The sequence below is a fragment of the Propithecus coquereli genome, unplaced genomic scaffold (assembly GCF_000956105.1).
Source record: "Propithecus coquereli isolate 6110/MARCELLA unplaced genomic scaffold, Pcoq_1.0 Scaffold170, whole genome shotgun sequence".
NCBI lineage: Eukaryota > Metazoa > Chordata > Mammalia > Primates > Indriidae > Propithecus > Propithecus coquereli.
Window position 1 is genome coordinate 999,702 of NW_012141636.1, and position 21,678 is coordinate 1,021,379.

The 21,678-nt window shown below is 34.7% G+C and overlaps 1 protein-coding gene across 1 annotated transcript in view; it reads left to right on the forward strand.

The window, feature by feature from the left end:
- Nucleotides 1–21,678, forward strand: part of ANKRD42 (ankyrin repeat domain 42) — a gene marked incomplete at its 5' end in the record, with an annotated part of 47,124 nt that overhangs the window by 10,855 nt on the left and 14,591 nt on the right. The window contains 6 exons of the mRNA XM_012641778.1: nucleotides 288–407; nucleotides 1,293–1,428; nucleotides 9,028–9,228; nucleotides 11,308–11,433; nucleotides 15,929–16,034; nucleotides 19,728–19,903. Coding sequence (XP_012497232.1) covers nucleotides 288–407; nucleotides 1,293–1,428; nucleotides 9,028–9,228; nucleotides 11,308–11,433; nucleotides 15,929–16,034; nucleotides 19,728–19,903 — 865 coding nt within the window. The remainder of the gene's footprint in view (nucleotides 1–287; nucleotides 408–1,292; nucleotides 1,429–9,027; nucleotides 9,229–11,307; nucleotides 11,434–15,928; nucleotides 16,035–19,727; nucleotides 19,904–21,678) is intronic.

The window sequence follows — 21,678 nt, forward strand, 5'->3', positions numbered from 1 at the left end:
AAAGTATCTTAGTGGTTATTAATCTCTGCTCATGAAAAGTGTATCTTATAAATTGTATGTACATGCTCAAATCAGAATATAAAATCAGGTATTATAAATGCTTCCTAGGCAAAGTTAAAAAAGACCTCAAGCATTTTTTCCCACAGTTTGCCTGTAGCACATATGGAAGAACATATATAATAATTCATATATAGGTTAATAAATTGCCTGCCTTTAAATAATCTGTATCTCCATTTATGATTTAACATCTGTGCTCATGTAAACTAATTCCATTTCTCTACTTTTAGGCTCTCATGATCAATGGAGCAAATCTGACAGCTCAGGATGATCGTGGATGCACTCCTTTACATCTTGCTGCAACTCATGGACATTCTTTCACTTTACAAATAATGCTCCGAAGTGGAGTGGTGAGGGACTCCTGTTTTATGTGCTAACGTATATTCATATAGATGGAATAGCATTTGGTAGTCTGGTTATCTCTTTCTGACTTTTTAACTTCCTTATATGGCTTTGGGAAAGTAATTTAATTTTTCTCTCTAGCTTTTCCATCTTTAAACATGGGAGCAGTAATTCAGAGAAATTTCCCTCTGCCCCAAAACAACCAGTTTAGTATTGCAAAGTATTTCAGATGTTTAGGTTCTTCATGCCAGTTCAGAGTTTAACTGGGTAGATTCTGAAGTTTCTAAACAAATCTTAATCAGATGATTGTAAATCTTTATGAATTTCTGTTTTATGTATTTCTTTCGTAACTCTTATTTCATATACTAATTTAGAAAATGATTTATCTCTCCAGAAATCTTATTTATTACAACATCTATTTTTAATATTACCCAGTGATTATAAAAAATAACTTCTTTTAAGAAGAAAACTACCTATATTGAAGACATTATAGTAAGAGTTGGTGTTTCTGTAATGAGAGAAAAAGTGAAAAGCCTATTAATTTTTTTGTTAATTATTTGCTTGTGTTCTCAATGATATGATTTGATCATTTAAATCTATCTCTTCATTTTATTCATCAGGAATCTGTGACTAGTAAAATGACTAGTTAAGTTCTTTTTCAAAAATTATTTTATGTGACTAGTTCTTTTTTAAAAAGCTAATTTATAAAATTTCACTAATATTAGCTAATATGTTCAAATTAGTGGTTGCAGTAAATTTTTCTATTATATTTAGTGTTTGACTTATAGTTTTATGAACAGTTTCCAATTCTTATTTGTAGAATTAAGCTGCTAGGCTTAATGTTTTCCCTAAAAAATGGAAAGAAACTGAGTCCTTGTGAATGTTACCTCTAGGATCCCAGCATGACTGATAAGAGAGAATGGAGACCTGTACATTATGCAGCTTTTCATGGGCGGCTTGGCTGTTTGCAGCTTCTTGTTAAATGGGGATGTAGCATAGAAGATGTGGACTGCAATGGGAACCTTCCAGGTATTCAAAAAAAAAAAGCAAATATTTTAGTTTTTCATTAATGTAAACTTTTAAATATTTGACCATGTTTCAGAAATTGAAACTGTCATCATTCTATTAGTCCCTTCCAAAACTAAGTAGTAAATATGTTGACATGAACATATTTTATCCTACGTGACACCTATGTTTTATATCCCTTGTGTGACTGATTTTTTTTTTCTGCAACCACATCAGCAAAAAAGAAATTGGCAAAATTAAACACAGATTTTCTCTTCCCACCAGCTCTTTCTTTCATCTATTTATAGTGTTCTTATTAATATTTTTTAACTTCATACTTCTCTGCCCCACAGACAACTTTTTTATTTTTTAAACAGCACTGTATAAATGGAGGATACTAGTGTATTTGAGTTAGTTTGCTACTTCAGTTGTCTAACCTGCAGTAAGCTGGCCACTTGAGACCTAGGCTCTAAGCACCCTATCTTCTTTAAGAAGTGTGCTATAGAAATTCAGAAGAGGGACAGATCATAGATTGGAGTGAAAATGATACTTGAATTATATCTTAGAGAAGCAAATATATGAAGGGGAAAGCCAGACAGAATAATATGAACAGATCTGATCAAATCACTTTGCTGTTTAGAACCTCCCTGGATCGCTGTGGAGCCTCTTGATTCCTTAGCATAGTATGCTGTACCTTCATAATGTGAATCCTACCCACCTCCCTGGCCTCATCTTCTATGCCTTTACGCTACTATCTGCGATCGTTTTGCTTGTTTCTAAAATGCATCTTATAGTGGTTTGTTTAGTGAAAGTCTGTTGGCATGCACTGTCTCAATTTTTGTGTATCTGAAAATAACTTTATTTTTCTCTCATTCTTTTTATTTATTTTTTTAAATAAAATTTTAAATTGAAGTATAGCATGCATATAGGAAAGTGCCCAATTCAAATACACAGCTCATTAAATTTTCACAAATGAACACTTCTTTGTAACCATCATTCAGATTAAGAGTAGAATATTACTGGCTGGGCATGGTGGCTTAAGCCTGTAATTCCAGCACTTTGTCGGTGGTGAGATGGGAGGAAGATCCCTTCAGTCTAGGAGTTCAAGACCAGACTGAGCAATATAGCAAGACCCCGTCTCTACAGGAAAAAAAAAATAATTATTACTAGCACGTATAAGTTTCCCTCATGTCCCCTTTCTAATTACTTCCATGCTCCAGAGTTAATTACTAACTTCTGACATGCATTTAGTTTTTTCACTTTTTGAACTCTATGGAATAAAATAATAACACTTGGTATTATTAGGTTTTTTTAGTTTTAGTCATTCTGATGGATGTATAGTGATATTTCATTGTGGTTTCAATTTATAGTTGCTATGATGATTAAAGATGTTGAACATCATTTCATATGTTTAATGGATATTTCTTTTGTGAAGTACCAGTTCAACTCTTTTGCCTATTTTCTATTGGATCATCTACCTTTTACTTACTGAATTGAAACAGTTCTTTATATATTCTAGGTACAAGCCCTTTGTCAGTTAAATATGTTGCAAATATCTTTTCATACAAATATCCTTTCCATCTGTGCTTTGCCTTTTCATTCTTTTAAGTATCGTTTGATGAATAGAAGTTTTAATTTTACTGTAGTCTAGTTTAATAATCTCTATCTTCATGGCTAGTGCTTTCTGTATCTTGTTCAAAAAAATCTTTCCCTCCTCTGGGTCAGGAAGACATTCTTTTATATTATCTTCTAGAAATGTTATTATTTTACTTTCACATTTATATCCCCAACCCATTTGGAACTTACTTTTTCTGTGTGTAATACAAGGTAGGGGTCAGTTTCATTTTTGTGTTGTTCTTTATCAAATATACCTGATCATCTTTGTTAGTCTTTTATCTGCTCATTAAAAAAAATTCAATTGTTTCTCCAAACATGTACAATTATTTTATAATCATGTATTGTATATTTTATAATAGTATAATGTACAGGTTAAGAATATGTCCTTGGGACTAGACTGCTTGTGTTCAGACCTCTCTCAAAAAATTATTTTTTTATTGATATATAATAGATATATGTATTTTAGAGGTACATGTTATAATTTGATACATTCATATAATATGTTAAGATCAAATCAGGGTAGTTGGGATATCTATTACCTTAAATATTTATCTTTTCTTTATGCTGGGAACATTTGAATTATTCTCTTCTGATTATTTTGAAATGGACATTAGATTACTGTTAACTACAGTCACCCTACCAATCTATCAAACACTAGGTTTTTCTGTCACCTGGTTAGAGTGCCGTGGCATCAGCCTAGCTCACAGCAACCTCAAACTCCTGGGCTCAAGCGATTCCCCTGCCTCAGCTTCCCAAGTAGCCGGGACCACAGGTGTGTGCCACCACAGCCAGCTAATTTTTCTATATTTCATAGAGGTAGTGATAGGGTCTTGCTCTTGCTCAGGCTAGTCTCAAACTCGTGACCTCAAGCAGTCCTTCTACCTTGGCCTCCCAAAGTGCTAGGATTATAGATGTGAGCCACCGTACCTGACCAAACACTATCTAACTGTATATTTATACCCACCAATCAACCTTTCTTTATCCTACCCCCACAAACTCTTCCTGGCCTCTGGTAGCCACCAATCTACTCTTTGTCCTCATGAGATCCACTTTGTTAGCTCCCACATATGAGTGAAAACATGTAATATATTTAGATTATTAAGTATGAAATGTCCGATTTCCTTAAGTACTAAGTTTGACAGTTGATATCTCTGACATTTTGCTTTGACACTTCTTGTTTTATTTCTATTGTGAAGTTACCTCCTTATTCTTTCAAGCACATGGTTTGGCTTGTGATTATCTTTCAAATTTTTTTAGAGCAATATTTTTGAATAAGTCCAAAATTACGGATAAGTCCAAAATTCGTGTTGTTTTTGAATATGAGTTCTGTCGTGGAACCAATGCAGTGCAGACAGCTTGAAATATCAGTGAACTGTTTGGGAAGGATGTGGCTGATGGATGCACAATATGTTGATGGTTGGAGAAATTCCATTCTAGTGATTTTAATCTTGAAAATGAGCCATGTGGGTGACCTGAGACCAAGGTGGATAATGATGAGCTGAAAGCCATAGTGGAAGTGAATCCATCTCAACCTATGCATGAATTAGCAGCAAGCTTTGACATTACTATTCCAACAGTATTGGACCATTTGAAACAAATGGGCCAGGTAAAGAAGCTGGATAGATGGGTACCTCGTGAATTAAACGAGTGTCAGAAGAAAAATTGTCTTGAAGCTTGCCTTTTTTGCTGTCGCGACATAAAGGTGAACCACTTCTACATTGTATTGTTATGTGTGATGAATAATGGATTCTTTTGGATAATCTCAAGTGTTTGACACAATGGTTGGATAAAGATGAAGTGCTGAAACACAGTCCAAAACCAAATATTTATCAAAAAGACTAATGGTGTCTGTTTGGTGGTCCAGTGCTGGCATTATCCACTACAGCTTCATGAAACCCGGTCAGTGGATGTCTACTGCCACCAATTGCATGAAATTATGAGGATGCCTCTGATTAACCAGCCAAGATTGGTCAATAGAGCCAGCCCAGTCCTCTTGCAAGATAACATGTTGCTCAAACAATGCTGCTCAAACTACAGAGACTGGACTAGGAAACTCTCTGTCTCTACCATATTCACCAGACCTTGCACCAACTGACTACCATTTCTTCCAGGCTTTGGACCACTTCTTGCAAGGAAAAAATATTCAGTTCTCAACAAGCTGTGTAAAATGCTTTTCGCAATTTCATCTCCACTCGCTCTCCAGGCTTCTTCATTGCTGGCATAAACAAGCTACTGTTAAAATGGCAAAACTGTGTTGATAGTTTAGGCACATACTTTAATTGTATTGTTTCTTGTTTGAGATATAATCAACTACACTTTTTATTGCAAATCGGACATTTCATATTTAATGACCTAATAATTGTTTTTCTGTGCTTGGCTTATTGCACTTAGCGTAATAACCACTACCATTCATGTTGCTGCAAATGACAGGATTTCACTCTTTTTTATGTCCGAATAATATTTCACTGTGTCTGTATACCACATTTCTTTATCCATTCATTTGTTGATGGACATGTAGGTTGATTCCATATTTTGGCTATTGTGAATAGAGCTTCAATAAACATGGGAGTGCAGATACCTCTTTGATAAATTGATTTCCTTTCCTGTGGATATATACCCAGTAGTGGAATTGCTGGATCATATGGTAGTTCTGTTTTGAGTTTTTTTGAGAGACTTCTGTACTATTCTTCATGGTGGCTGTACTAATTTACATTCCAACAAAGAGTGTATGAGGGTTCCCCTTTCTCCATATCCTTGCCAGCATCTGTTATTGCCTGTGTTTTTGATGAAAGCCATTTTAACTGGTGTGAGATGATATCTCATTGTAGTTTTGCTTTACATTTCTCTGATAATTAGTGCTGTTAAGTATTTTTTTCATATACCTCTTGGGCATTTGTATGCCTTCTTTTGAGAAGTATCTGTTCAGATCTTTTTGCCCATTTTTTTAAGCAATCCATTCCTTCCACACAGTTTTGCCCATTTTTTAATTGGATTTTTATTATTGTTTTTTTTTTTTTGCTATTGAGTTGTTTTAGCTCCTTATATATTCTGGTTATTAATCCCTTGTCAGATGGATAGTTTGCAAATATTTTCTCCTATGCTGTGGGTTGTCTCTTCACTTAGTTGAAAGTAGGCAGAAGCTTTTTAGTTTGATGTAATACCAATTGTCTGTTTTTGTTTTGATTCCTTTTGCTTTTGAGGTCTTACCCAAAAATTCTTTACCCAGACCAATATTCTGGAGTGTATCCCCAGTGTTTTCTTCTAGTAGTTTTAAGTCTTACATTTAATTTTTTAATGTATTTTGATTTGACTTTTGTATACGGTGAGAGAATAAGGTCTAGTTTCATACTTCTGCCTGTGTTTATCCAGTTTTCGCAGCATCTTTTATTAAAAAGACTGTCCTTTCTTCATTGTATGGCCTTGGCACTTTTGTTGAAGTTGAGTGAGTTCTAAATGTGTGGACTTAATGTTTGGGCTCTCTATTCGGTTCCATTGGTCTGTGTGTCTGTTTCTATGCCAGTACCATGCTGTTTTGGTAACTTTAGCTTTGTAGTAAAATTTGAAGTCAGGTAGTGATTTTTGCAGATTTGTTCTTTTTGCTTAGAATTACTTTGGCTCTTTGGGCTTTTTTGTGGTCCTGTACAAATTTAGGATTTTTTTTTTCTGTTTCTGTGAAGAATGACATTGGTATTTTGATAGGGATTTCATTGACTCTATAAATTGCTTTGGGTAGTACTATCACTTTAACAATAGTAATTCTTCTAATCCATAAACATGGGATATCTTTTCATTTATTTGTATCCTCTTCTATTTCTTTCATCAGAGTTTTATAGTTTTTCTTGTATAGATCTTTCCTTTCTTTGGTTAGATTGATTCTAGGTATTTTATATCTTTTGTAGCTATTATAAATGGGATTGCTTTTTTGATTTCTTTTTCAGATTGCTGTTGGCATATATATTAATAAATGCTGCTGATTTTTGTATCCTACAACTTTGCTGAATTGGTTTATTAGTTCTAACAGTTTGTGTGTATGTGTGTGTATGTGTGTGTGTGTGTGTGTGTGTGTGTGTGTGTAGTCTTTAGATTTTTCTCAATATAAAATCTTGTCATCTTTGAACAAGGCTAATTTGACTCCTTTCTTTCCAATTTGGATGCCTTTTATTTCTTTCTCTTGCCTAATGTGCTGGCCAGGTCTTCCCAGTATTGTGTCGAATAAAAGTGTTGAAAGTGGGCATCCTTGTCTTGTTCCAGATCTTAGAAGAAAGGCCTTCAATTTTTCCCCAGTCAATACATTGTTGGCTATGAGTTTGTCATATATATGGCTTTTATCATTTTGAGGTATTTTCCTTCTGTACCCAGTTTAACAAGGGTTTTTATCATAAAGGGATGCTGAATTTTATCAAATGCTTTTTCATCATCTGTTGAAAAAATTATATAGGTTTTGTTCTTGATTCTGTTAATGTGATGTATCATGTTTATTGATTTGCATATGTTGAACCATCCTAGTATCCCTGGGATGAATCCCACTTAATTATGGTGAACGATCTTTTTAATGTGTTTTTAAATTTGGTTTGCTAGTATTTTATTGAGGATTTTTGCATCTATGTTCATCAGTGATATTGGCCTGGAGTTTTCTTTTTCTGTTGTGTCCTTGTCTAGTTTTGGATTCAAGATAATGCTAGCCTCATAGAATCAATTTGGAAATATTCCTCCCTGTTCAATTTTTTTTGAAGAATTTGAGTAGAATTGGTATTAGTTCTTCTTTGAATGTTTGGTAGAATTCAGCAGTGAAACCATCAGGTCCTGGGCTTTGCTTTGATAGGAGACTTTGTTATGGCTTCAGTCTCATTACTTGTTATTGGTTTGTTGAGGTTTTCTATTTCTTCATGTTTCAATCTTGATAGGTTGTATGTGTCAAGGAATTTATCCGTTTCTTCTAGTTTTTCCAATTTTTTGGCATGTAGTTCATAATAGTTTCTAATGATTGCATTTCTTTGGTCTTAGTTCTTATGCCTTCTTTTTTGTTTCCAGTTTTATTTAGTTGGATCTTCTCTCTTTTTTTCTTAGTATGGCTAAAGGTTTATCAGTTTTATCTTTTAAGAAAACCCATTTTTTGTTTTGTTGATCTTTGGCATTTCTTTCTAGTCTCAATTTCATTTATTTCTGCTCTAATCTTTATTATTTCTTTCCTTCTATTAATTTTGGGTTTGGTTTATTCTCGCTTTCCTAATTCCTTGAGAGTTATCGTTATGTTGGGTTTGTGATCATTGCCTCTAAGCTTGTAATAACTCCAGAGCCATTCCCTTTCTTTTTTGCAGAAAGTTTTGGGTTATGTCAATCCCTCAGTCTGATCCAATATGCATTGTTTCAGTGATTCCTTAAAATTTCTTATCTGTTCATGGCATTCTTGTTTCTTTAGTTTTTTATGGCTTTAAAAAATACCTTTTCTATTATTTTTAGGGATTTAGGCTGGAAATTGTGAGGTCAGAGTGTGTGTGTGCTTAGTGTGCAGTTTTGATCCAATCTTCTTATTTATAATAAAAATAATATTATAGGAAAGTGACAATAATATCATTCATACTTTCATAGTGACTATTTTGGTTTATTTCTTCTACCTTTTCCCCCAAATGTTAAATTTTATTTATTTATTTTTGCACATAATAAGAATTTTCTCATGTAATCATAAGGTGCATAATTGGGATTTCACTTTCTAAGATAATTTTCTGGGGCCTGCTATTTGGTGACCCTCATCTGGTCTCTCTCTACTCACAGTAAGTGTAACTATTCAACCATTTAGTCTACTGCTTTGCCATGACTAGATGGCCGACTGTGTAAAGAGATACAGGATGGAAAAAGGGCTTTTCTCCTTGCTCAGGGAAAGTCCCTGTCATATGGGGCTAGAATAGTCATCTCCTTATGAGGATTAGAACTAATATGTTAATTCTTTTTTCAAGTTATTTTAATCTCAATTTTATAATTAACCTTTTTTTTTTCCCTTACCTATAGTTCACTTATCAGCCATGGAAGGCCACCTTCACTGTTTTAAATTCCTATTCAGTAGAATGAGCAGTGCGACACAAGCTTTAAAAGCCTTCAATGATAATGGAGAAAATGTACTGGACCTGGCGCAGAGGTTCTTTAAGCAGAACATTTTACAGTTTATCCAGGGAGCTGAGTATAAAGGAAATCATCCAGAAGATCAGGAAAGTAAGTAATATAGCTGATATGTTTTAGTATATAATATGATGATGATATGATAAGTAGAATCAATGGAGTAGGAAAAGAAATTATAAGGCAAATGTTATATTAAAGTGTATTACATATATTGCCCATACTTTCATCCAGATTCTTTATTATGAAATATTTTAGACAAAAATATGTAGAGATTAACATAATGAGCACTGTTTATATCACTGAAGAGTAAAATATTATAGAGCTGAAGTCCTTTGAATCTCTCTTCCTCATACCATTACCTTTTGTTCCTCCTCCAGGGTAGGCTATTATTTTGGATTTATCATTCTATTCTGTGATTTTCTATTTTATTTATATAATATATATATTCATAAAATATATAGTATAGTTTTTTGTATTTGTTAGGTTAAGAGGCTAAATAGCTGTAATAAAGAAATCCTAAAATTCAGTGACTTAAATGAGGTAGATATTTATTTCTTGTATATGACCGCTTGGGTTAGAGAGTCAATCTGTTCCATTTAGTCATTCAGGGACCTACTGTCTTCTAAACTCTCTGTAGTTGTTGCTAATCCAGCAGTGGGTGGGGAGGGAACAAGGGTATCATAAATCTAGGCCCGGAGATTTCCAAGGTGGACGTTGCACTTAACCACTTTTGCTAGCACTCCATTGGCAAAAGTTTACTCAGATGGCCATAAATAGCTGCAAAGAAGCCTGCAATATTCATTACCTAGCTGGGAAGCCTTATCCCAGCTGCAAATCTATTACTGTTGAAAGAAGTGGATTTTGGTAGACAACTAGCAGTCTTCGAAACTTCTGTTAAAACTTTATATAAATGGGATAAAAAAGTACATATCCCTCTGTGATTTTTTTTCATAAAATATTATGATTTTTTGATTATTAGGTTAATAGATATATCCTAGTTTATTATTTTATTTATTTACTTTATTTCATTCTGTGAAAACCATTATTTATCTATTCTCCATTTGACATTTAGTTTCCTTACAGTTTTTCATTATTACAATCAATGTGGTAATGGATACTCTTGTACAGGTCTCCTTATGTACATGTAGATAGAGAAGTGCTTCCCTACCTTTTTCACACATAGGCCACATAGAAAGTGATAATATTCGTATGGCATACTGGAATCATTGAATGAGACTTCTCAAGGTCCTGCCTGTCTCTCAGAATTAAGAGTTCAGCTTTATTTCTAAGTACCTTGATAAATAGAGAACTACTTTAGGTTTTGCTTTGTGGGATATGCCCATCTTCAATATAAAAGGTATTGCTGCATTCTTCGTCAAAGTGGTTGTAGAATTTTAACACTTTCATCAGCAGTGTTGGGTAAGGATTTAGAGAAACTCAGTATTCAGTATTGTTAGACTCTTAAAACTTTTGCCAACCATGGATTGAAAATATTCAGGAAAAAAATAACAATGCAACAATAAAAAATAATACAAATAAAAGACAATACATTATGACAACTATTTACATTGTATTGGGTATTATAAGTAATCGAGATGATTTAAAGTATACTGGAGGATGTGCATAGGTTATATGCAAATATGCTGTTTTATGTAAGGGACTTGAACATCCATAGGTTTTGGTATCTGAGGAGGTTCTGGAACCAATCCCCTGAGGATACTGAAGGATAACTGTATATGGGCGCACACACACTTCTAATCTGCTTCTAGTCTATTTTGCTGTCTTTGCTTCCTTGCGGAGAGGGAGTGGTCTGTGCAAATGCAGGCCTTGAGACCAAGTGTGTCTTTATACAAAGGGTTAAAAATGACCATCCCCTTTGTGGTGGCATGAGGGAGAAAAAAGAATTGGGCTAAGAATAGTTCTGGTGCAATACTTCTGATATATTTGAAGTCCTGAGGGGAGGAATGGTATCACAATTAGTAATAAACTTATTTTATAATTTATTTTATAATTCTCTTTTCATTACTTGTCATTGCATCAACTGAGCTCATTCCAATATAACAGCCTCATTCATACTTGAGATAATATTGAAACCTGAAATATATGATAGCTTAAGACAGGGAAAAGAATAAGCTCATGTGTTTCCTGAATTGCTGAATTTTTTATTCATAGCTTTAGCATTTCCAGGTCATGTTGCTGCCTTTAAGGGTGATTTGGAAATGCTTAAAAAATTAGTAGAAGATGGAGTAATCAATATTAACGAGCGTGCTGATAATGGATCAACTCCTATGCATAAAGGTGAGTTATTATGATTCCTCTTTCATGTTCAGTTCTGACACTATTGTTGCTGAGTTGTTCATATCTTAAAGTAATTATCAGTCAGAAACATATGAAAACATAAAATTTTTTTCTGATGCCCTAGCAGATATCAGTCTATATTATATGGTATACACAATGCCTAATTTTCAATTCAAGTGTAATGTTCCTTTTATGTTGCCAGATATTCATGCATTATCACATTTGAGGGTAATTTCAATAGAATGTCTATTGTGACATTGTCATGTTAGTGAAGATACAAAATGTTCTACTAGAGAAGTTTTTTAGGATAAAATTTTAGAATGACCTTATGCTAAAATAGAAAGCATATTTCTTGAAAATATTTACAGCAGAATTTTCTTTTCCTGTTCTACGAAAATGTTTTTACTTATGTGGAAATATCAGTGGATGTTAGATTTGAACACATTTTCAAGATGTTTGCCACTTTTCTCTGTACTCTTTCTTCCATATGGAATTCTATAATATTGATCAGGTTTTTTTGGTTTTTAATTAGACTGTCAAATTATTGACTCATTGTTCGGACTCTAGGAATTATGCTTGGTACTCTTCCTTTTATTTATAAAAGCAAAAACCAGTCTTTAACATACTTCATCTGAAATTTACATTCTGTTTCATTCGTGATATTATGTTCAAAGTTTCTTCATGATCTGATGTCAAGTGATTCTTATAAAATTCTTAAGAGCAAAAAGATAGTATGCTTTTTTTTTTTTTGAGACAGAGTCTCACTGTGTTGCCCTGGCTAAAGTGCCGTGGCATCAGCCTAGCTCACAGCAACCTCAAACTCCTGGGCTCAAGTGATCCTTCTGCCTCAGCTTCCCGAGTAGCTGGGACTACAGGCATGTGCCACCATGCCCGGCTAATTTTTTCTGTATATTTTTAGTTGTCCAATTAATTTCCTTCTATTTTTAGTAGAGACGGGGTCTCGCTCTTGCTCAGGCTGGTTTCGAACTCCTGAGCTCAAACAATCCGCCCGCCTCGGCCTCCCAGAGAGCTAGGATTACAGGCATGAGCCACCGCGCTAGGCCGATAGTATGCTTTTTAATACAATCATCTGTTTTAGTTGGGCTTTATTTCATAAATTACTTCTGACCGTCCCTAGATTATATATTATGTTTCCACTGGTTAGGTTTTTAGTGTGCTTGTTAAACTTTGTTTAATCCATAATGTATCTCAAAGTACAGAAGCTAAGCACTATGTGTACCAACAGTTTTATGGGGGGATGTGGAGTAGGAAGAGGGGCAATGTAAGGGAGTTTTCTTCTATACATAGAGAGGTCCCTAGATTGGTGAACTCTCTGCCCTAGAGTTTGATATTTCACTCTATCCATCTCTGCTGGCCATTCAGGGGTTGGGTTAAGCTGTGAATGGGGAGGAGGTTTAACATGTACATAAAAAAAAGTTTTTTATTTTTAAAAATGTGATTACTTGGAGCAAAGCTCCTATCTTAATTTACTAGGGCTGACAACAAAATACCACAGACTGAGTGGCTTAAACAATAGAAATTTATTGTCTCATAGTTCTGGAAGCAAGAAATCTGAGATCGAAGTGTTGGCAGGTTTGATTTCTTCTGAGAATTCTCCTTGGCTTACAGATGGCCGCCTTCTCGCTGTGCCCTTGAGTCTTTCCTCTGTGCACAGCCATCTATGTCCTAATCTCCTCTTCTTACAAGGACATCGGTCAAATTTGATTAGGGCCCACCACTTATGACCTCATTTGACCTTAATTGACTCTTTAAAGACCCTGTCTCCAAATACAGTCACATTCTGAGGTACTGGGGATTAGGACATCAACATAAGAATTTTGAGGGGGACACAATTCAGCCCATAACACAACCATTACAGCCTGCATTTCATATCCTGTTTATAATCAGTTTTTATTGCTAATTTGTGTGTGGTATCATTTGGACACAGTGATAAAAGGTAGGCTCACTCATGGTGAGTGCATCTTTGAGGGAACAGTAAGTTAAACTGTCACTGATGGCTGGTTTTCAGCCTATCGCAGTCATTTCTTCACTACTTGAACTGTGATAGAAATGAGGGATCTGGAAGAAGGTTCTAAAAGACTGATCTACAGCAGGGTGTTTGGAACATAGCCATTGCTAGAGGATACTAGGGTGAAAGTGAGAAGGAGCCAGGAGTTTGCCCTTCACCCCCTCTTATGAGTCTGTCTATCAAGGACTCCCAGGGCTGGGGTGGGGCAGATGGTGTTTTCTTGGGGACATTAGCCTTTTGTTGGGGACCATCTGTATGTTTAGATTGTTATGAAAGTTGGTATCTCCTTATAGCTCAGTTCACATTTCCTGCATTTTGTCAATCTATCTGCTTTTTTCCTTTTGTTTTAGTTTTGATTCAGTAGATAAGCTGTAGTATCTATTAATGAGGCATTCTTCTTAGTCATTTAATAATTGTTTAAATCTGCTGTGACTTCCCCTTTCTTTCACTTACTCTTAAACCATAATTATTTCAAATCATTTCTTAAAAATTTTTAACCACTGCATAATTTTATCTTATTCTTTCACAAAACATTGATCAAATTAACAATATCCTAATTGGTATTCAATAAGAATCTTGGGTAAAAATCCTTTTATTATATTTCATTGTAGATAAATTAGTTAGCTTCCCTCCCTTTTTAAAAACATTACCTGTGTGATAAAATTGAAATGTCGGGCTCAATTTATTCTGTCTTGTAAAACTCAGCATTATTCATGATCATAAATAATGATTTTATGACTTTTAATGACAGAAAAGACAAAATATGTTGCTGTTTTTATCTAAAGTGGGGCTATTTATATGGGTATGGGAAATGCTATAGTATTCTTTGTTAGTTGGTTCTGGATAGGCTGCAGGAGAGAAAGAATCTCCAAACTCCAGGAGCCAACTTGGAGTTTGGCAGATGGTTCTGAGTAAGGCAGAGGACAGAACAAGAGTTCTTACAGACCTTTGCCATCTGGGCTATAGTGTGGTAGTGAAAGAGTTGTTTAGTCACTTGGTATGGCTCTGTGTCCTTTCCTTTCTGTTGCCAGTATTGGAGGTAGGTTCACTCTTTAAGGCACCAATTTCATAACAAAAGTTCCTACTCTTCGATCCATTTTGCAAAGTCACATATATATATATTCAGCACCAACTATGTGCCCATACTGTGGAGACAGAATGAGATCTGGACCTTACTGTTAAGGAGCTACATGCTTATACCATGAAACAACTAGAGATTTTTTAAATACAGGATGTAACTAATGGCAAAAAATGTTAGATTGTTAAAATACATGAAATAAGAATTCAGGAATAGGAATTGAGGGATGGAAGAAGTTGCTAATGATCAAATTATTGAGGAACTACTCCTGGGGATTTAGTTATAATACCTGAGTTTATATGACACTTAACAGAGTGCGAAGCTCTTATCACATTTAATTTGTATTGCAATTTTATGAAGCAGCAGTGTGCTCTCCTTATAAATAAAAAAACATTTATGTAAAAGATGAGGAAATTGAGGTTAGAGAGGTCAAGTTCCTCGACTGAGGTTACACAGCTAGTAAGAGCAGAGCTACGATTTCATTCATTCATATTTATCATACATTCATTTATTAACCCTATAGACATTTATTTAGGGTCTTTATGTGTCAGCCACTTGCTAAGTTCTGGGAATTTGAAGATCATTGTCCTGTATTCAAGTCTCATTGGTTAGCAGACTTAAACTCAAGTCTTTTAAGTCTATTCAGTTTGTTTTTCACAGCTTCACTGAGTTTTGAAATGGACCAAGAAGATTAGGTAGAATTTAAATGAACACATAGTTAAGTGATGGGCTTTAGGTGGGAAGATACATAAGCAGAGTTGTGGAGGTGAAAATTAATATAGAGTGAGTGTGTTTTGAGGATAAGAGTTAGACAAAGGTGATAACAGTTTAAGTAAAGAAATGTGGCTTAAGAGGCCTGTAAGTTTTGAGTTGTAATAGTCAGAGGAATATATATATATATATACCTATATGTATGATGGAGCAATACTTTTGAATTCTATGGAGGTCCCTATGGTTGGAATGTGCTCACATTCTGTTGTGATACGAGATCGGTTAGGAGCTATTTAGGAGATAAGCACTAGATAAAATTAGAAAAGCCTAGATTCTAGCTTCAAGTTCTTTCTTACCAGCCATGTGATGTTAAATAAATAAATAACCTCTTTGAGCTTCAACTTTTACATTTATGTGAAATTCTCTGTAAAAGGCCTGAATACAGTAGATATTTGATTAAATGTTTGTCTAATGAATAAATAAATAAAATAGAGAAAGTAACATTTGCCCAACTACTTTTGTTAGTTACTGCAAGGATCAGTACTTAAGAAAGTACTCTATAATGGTGCTGTCCAAATTTTTAGAAAATTGTTACTGATAACTTTTTGTATATGTGTACTTTGTGTATTTTTTTCTTTTGTGTGTATGTGTGTGTTTATTTCCTTTTTTTTTAACAGCTGCTGGACAAGGTCATATAGAGTGTTTGCAGTGGTTAATTAAAATGGGAGCAGACAGTAACATTACCAACACAGCAGGGGAGAGACCCAGTGATGTTGCTAAGAGGTATATATCCCTATCTGCTTTGCTCCTTTCTTTCATTTTTAAAAAGTTTTGCGTATACTCTTGTACTTAGAAATCTTTGAGAATTTAATGGAATTTTAGAGAACTCAGTCAAATGCAAATGAAATGACAATTTTCAAGCTGAATTGACATTTGATATTATATTAGCTCTTCTCTCCGAAGCAGTGATTCTCAAGTGGGAGGGGAGGGGCATTTAGAAATGTGGGGGAAGGTTGTCATAATGACTGGAGAGCACCACTAACATTCAATGAGTTTGGGTCTAGGAATACTAAGTGTTCTGCAGCCCTCAGAACAGTGATGCACAATTGAACTGTCCAACCCAAATGCCTATAGCACCCTGTTGAGAAACACTGTAATAAAAAGGAATAGTCAATATCGATAATAGAAAAATAAACCACATAGGTTTTGAAATATATTTGGGTATTTACATTTGAATTAAATATGGTACCTATTATTAAACACCACCAGCTCATTCAGGTCAGGTTCTCAAGGAATATTTAGCCCATCCATTTATTCATTTTATTATTCGTCATTTAACTTCCCATATACTTTCTATGTTCCAGGTACTGTGGTTAGTGTTAGGATTACAAAGATGAGAAAACAGTCTCTGTCCTCAAGGTGCTTACAGTCTTGTGGAGAGACAAATATGCAAACAAAATTCTTAATTATAATCATTATACCATATTATATAGTATGTATAAGGTACAGTAAGAACGTAGAAGAAAAAGGGTCCCAGTCTTCCTATTTGAAAGTAGTGAGGAAGAGACATTAATACAGATGATGGTAAAAGTTATACAGGAAACTGCATGGGGACAGGTTTTAGATAGAGGTCAAGGAAAACTTTTTTTTTTTTGAGAAAGCAACATTTATGCTGACACTTGAAGGAGGAGAAGTTCTAAGACAACACCTGTTTGTCTGAGGAACTGCATATGGTTTAAAACTGCTTGAATCTAAAGTAGGAGTGTGGGCTAACAATGGCAGATGAGGCTTGATAGGTGATTGCTAGGGCCCCATCACTCACTAAATTGTCATGCAAATTTTGTTTGGAGCTTATGTTCTTTAAAATTTTGCCTGTGGGATTTCTTTGATGCTGTAGAGTGTAATTTTGTTGTACCTGAGATCATTTTTAGCTCAGGACTATTTTATTTTTGTAAAACAGCTTTATCAAGGTATAACTGACATACAATAAAATGCACATATTTGTACAGTACAAACTGATGAGTCTTGATATATGTAAACACCTGTGAAACTAACACCATACTCAAGATAATGAACATATCACCCTGAAAAGTTTCCTTCTGCCACTTCATAATCTCTCTCCCTGCCACTGCTCCCCAGTATCCCTTTTTCAAGCAAACACTAATCTGCTTTCTGTCACTATAGGTTAGTTTGCATTTTCTAGAGTTGTATGTAAATGGAATCATACAATATGTATTTATATCTTGCTTTTTTCACTTAACATAGTTATTTTGAGATTCATCTATGTGTATTAGTAGTTCATTTCCTTTTTATTTCTGAATACTGTTCCATTGTATGTAGAATTCCATAGTACTGCATAGTTCAGTGGTCCACGCACCTGTAGAAGGGCATCTTGAGTGTAGCCATTTTTTGGTGATTATGAATAAATCTGCTATAAACATTAATGTACAGGTTTTTTGTGTCAACATAAGTTGTCAATTACTTGTGTAAATCTAGGAGTAGGATTGCTAGGCCATATGCTTTAACTTTATAAGAAACTGCCAATGTGCCTTCCAAAGTGGCTGTACCAATTTGCATTCCTATTAGCAATGGGTGAGAATTTCTGTTGCTCCACATTCTCACCAGCATTTGGTATTGTCAGTTTTTTTGATTTTAGTAATTCAAATAGTGGTATCTTATTGTGGTTTTAATTTGCATCTTTCTAATGAAAAATGATTTTAAGCATCTTTTTTATGTACATATTTGCCATCTGTATATTTTCTTTGGTGAAGTGACTATTTAGATCTTTTGCCTACTTTTAAAAATTGGGTTATTTTCTTGTTGAGTTTTAAAGGTTTTATTTATTTATTGAGTTAGTTAGTTTAGAGACATGGTCTCACTTTATTGCCAAGCCTGGAGTGCAGTGACCTGATCATAGCTCACTGTAACCTTAAACTTCTGGGCTCAAGCAATCCTCCTGCCTCAGCCTCCTGAGTAGCTGGAACTACAGGCCCATGCTACTACACGTGGCTGAGTTTTAAAGGTTCTTTATATATTCTGAATACTAGTTCTTTCCAGATATGTGCTTTGCAATGATGTTCTCCCAGTTGTGTCTTGTTTTTTCGTTTTCTAAGCAATGTCTTTGAAGAGCAAAAGTTTTTACTAATTTGTTCTTTTATTGATTGTACTTTTGGACTCGTATATAAGAAATCTTTGATTAACATAAAGTCAGAAAGATTTTCTCCTGTGTTTTCTTCTAGCAGTTGTATAGTTTTAGATTTTACATTGAGGTGGATGGAATTTAATTTTTTATATGTGGTCTGAGGTATGTATCCAAGGTTTTTTTTTGCATATGGATATCCAGTTGTTCTAACACTATTTGTTGAAAAGACTATCCTTTCTCCAGTACCTTTGTCCATATATGTGTGGGCTTATTTCTGACCTCTCTATTTTGTCCGCTGATGTATTTGTCTATTTTTGCACCAGTATCACATAGTTGATTGAGTACCATGGGTGTATCTAGACTAATCCATAATTTCTGGTTCACATTTTTTTTTTCATGCACCTAAATGCTAGGTGTGAGTGTAGTGTTATTATAGAGATGACCTTGAATCTGGCATAAAGCAATTACTCAATAAAGAAAGCTGTTAAATTACAACCTAGTAGTGGAGATAATGAATTCTATAAACCTTACAACTTCCTGCATATGTTTATTACTATATCTTTAATGATTTGCAGTACCTGGTGAAAGGTAAGGACGTATGTATGTGTGTATGTGGTTACATAAGTATGGGAAGATAGGATTTGAGGTTTTTATATTTAGTGAGTAATTTTGAATGTACTAAGAGAAAGCATTAAAAATTCTAATTAGCAAAATTGTGGAAAAATATGCAAATTGCATACAGTCAACAACTCCAAAACAAGAGTATGTTACTGGAAGCTTTGTAAAGATGCCGGAAAGAGCAAAGAGAATAGAACACATAAATGGAAAGGTCGTTATTTTTCCATTAAATTTCAAAGCCGTGCCAAAGGCTTTGGGTTGAAGAAGGATGATTGAGGGGCTAGAGCTATAGTTAGCCCTAAAACTGGAACCAGAATGAACCCTACAATCTAAATTAGGCCAACAAAAGGCAGTAACTATAGGTAATCAAGTAGGGTGGTTTTGGGTTTTCTATGTATTTGAGCAACTATGTTTGGAAGCACACCAAATATTCTTTTGATATCGAAGCTTCATTCCTAGTAGATTTTTACTGATAAAAATTATGGAATCAGTATTTGATATGAATATTTGTCCTTAATGTCCAGTAACTGTTTGAGTTTCCCACATAGCTGAGTATATTTCACATTGTCACTGACCTTCAGGTACAGTTTGATTCTCGACTGGTGGGGTGGGTTGGTGGCAGAATATACAGAGTGTAATTGCCTAAGTTAGTGTAAGCTACGGTTTCAATTTCAAGAAGGTTGTGGATCTGGTTAATGATTGATTCTTTTGTATAGGTTTGCCCATTTGGCAGCAGTGAAGCTATTAGAGGGTCTACAGAAATATGATATTGATGATGAGAATGAAATTGATGAAAATGATATGAAATTTTTTGTAAGACATGGTGTCGAGGGAAGCACTGATGCAAAGGATGATTTATGTCTGAGTGAGTCGGATAAAACAGATGCCCGAAGTAAGTTTGCTACCTCTGTTGCAATTTATCCTTTCAGAAGTACCATAGCCACTTTTTACTGCAAAATTGGAAATTATCCTTAAGATAATTGCTGTCTACAAAGCAAAATAATTTGATATTTTTTGGGAATCAGAGCTAATACAAATTTTTGTACTAGGTTTTTTGAACATATAAAGAAGTATAAGAAATGGTCTGTGTCCTCGAGAGGGGGAAAGTTATATAAGAGAAAAAAACACTTAAATGGATTATAGGAAATAGGGAAAGAGACATCTCAAGGATTTTCATGTTGGTTGGCAAATAATTTTTACAGATAATAATAGCAACAAATATTTATTGTCTACTGTGTGCCAGATACATGTGTAGTTATTGGAGAAACATCGAACAATACAAAGCACCTTATATTCCGGTTGTGGTGGTGGTCAGGTGGGAGGGTGATAAATAATTGATGAGAAAATAGATATATAGAAAATAAAGTAAGGTGGTGCTATACATAACTGTTAGGCCTCTGAGGAGGTGACATTTGAGGAAAGCCCTGAATGATGAAAGTGAGCCATATAAAGATCTTGGAAGAATATTTCAAGCCGAGGGAATAGTGTATGTAAAGGCCATGAGGTGAAATTGGGCATGATCAGTGTGGCTACAGTAGAATTACTAGGGAAGTGGTGACAGATAAGGTTGGAGAGGCAAGCAGAGGCCCAATCAGATCATATAGAGCTTAATAAGGATTTTAGATTTAAATTTTTTAAAAAATATTAATAGAAAGCCATTGGTAGAGTTTAGAGTGGGGAAATGATGTGATCTGATTCATGTTTCAAAACAATATCACTCTAGCTGTTGGGGGGATAATAGACTGAGGAGTGGAAAAGGGCATAACATTTCAGGTGGGTTATGAATTAGGTGGGAAGAGACATAACTACCAATGTAAGGTTGGATGAAATTCCTGATGTAATTTAAATTTGTCAAGGATACTAAATTAGAATTGTACAGGAGCAGGTGTGGGAGGCTCAGATCTGTTTAGAATTTTCTGCCAGTTTTATTTTAAACAGCTTTATTAAGATATAATATCATTAAATTTACCCATTTAAGATGTACAATGTAATGGTTTCTAGTATATTCACAGATTCGTGCAACTATTACCACAATCAATTTTATGTCATTTCTATCACCCCACAAAGAAAGCCCACCCTCATTTAGCAGTCACTCCTCATTACCCCCATCCTTATTTGAGTGACAGATATTTGTTTGGGGATCATTGTCAGGGAATCAAGAAATTTCAGAAAGATGTCTTAGGAAAGACCAAGAACGTGACTATAATAGTTTTCCTACTGTAGTGTGCTTGATACAAATGAGCTCATGTGCTATTTTATTGTCCCTATTTAATTGTATTCCAGGGCAAAACCCAAAGAACTAAATGGTCCCTTCTTGGGACACTAGGTTTTGCCAGAACACCTGCAGAGCATTCTGGTTGGATTTCTTGTCATTCCAGACTTCCTGGAATCAAGCCTCAATTCAGAGCATTTTTTAGTGAATTATGTTTAGGCCCATGGCTTTATAGAACCCTATAACCATTTGAGGTTTGACTGCTGGCTCAACATTCCTGTCACATGTCCTCTAGCCTCCACTCAGTCACCTTCAGTGATAAGGCACTTACTGTTGCCCAGGAGGGTCATTTCCATCTTTTGACTGAGTTCCCGGGAGGATTAAAATGTATAAGGTACTTAGTGTAGTGCCTTGCACATCATAGGCACTCCATGAATACATCATAGTTCTTACTA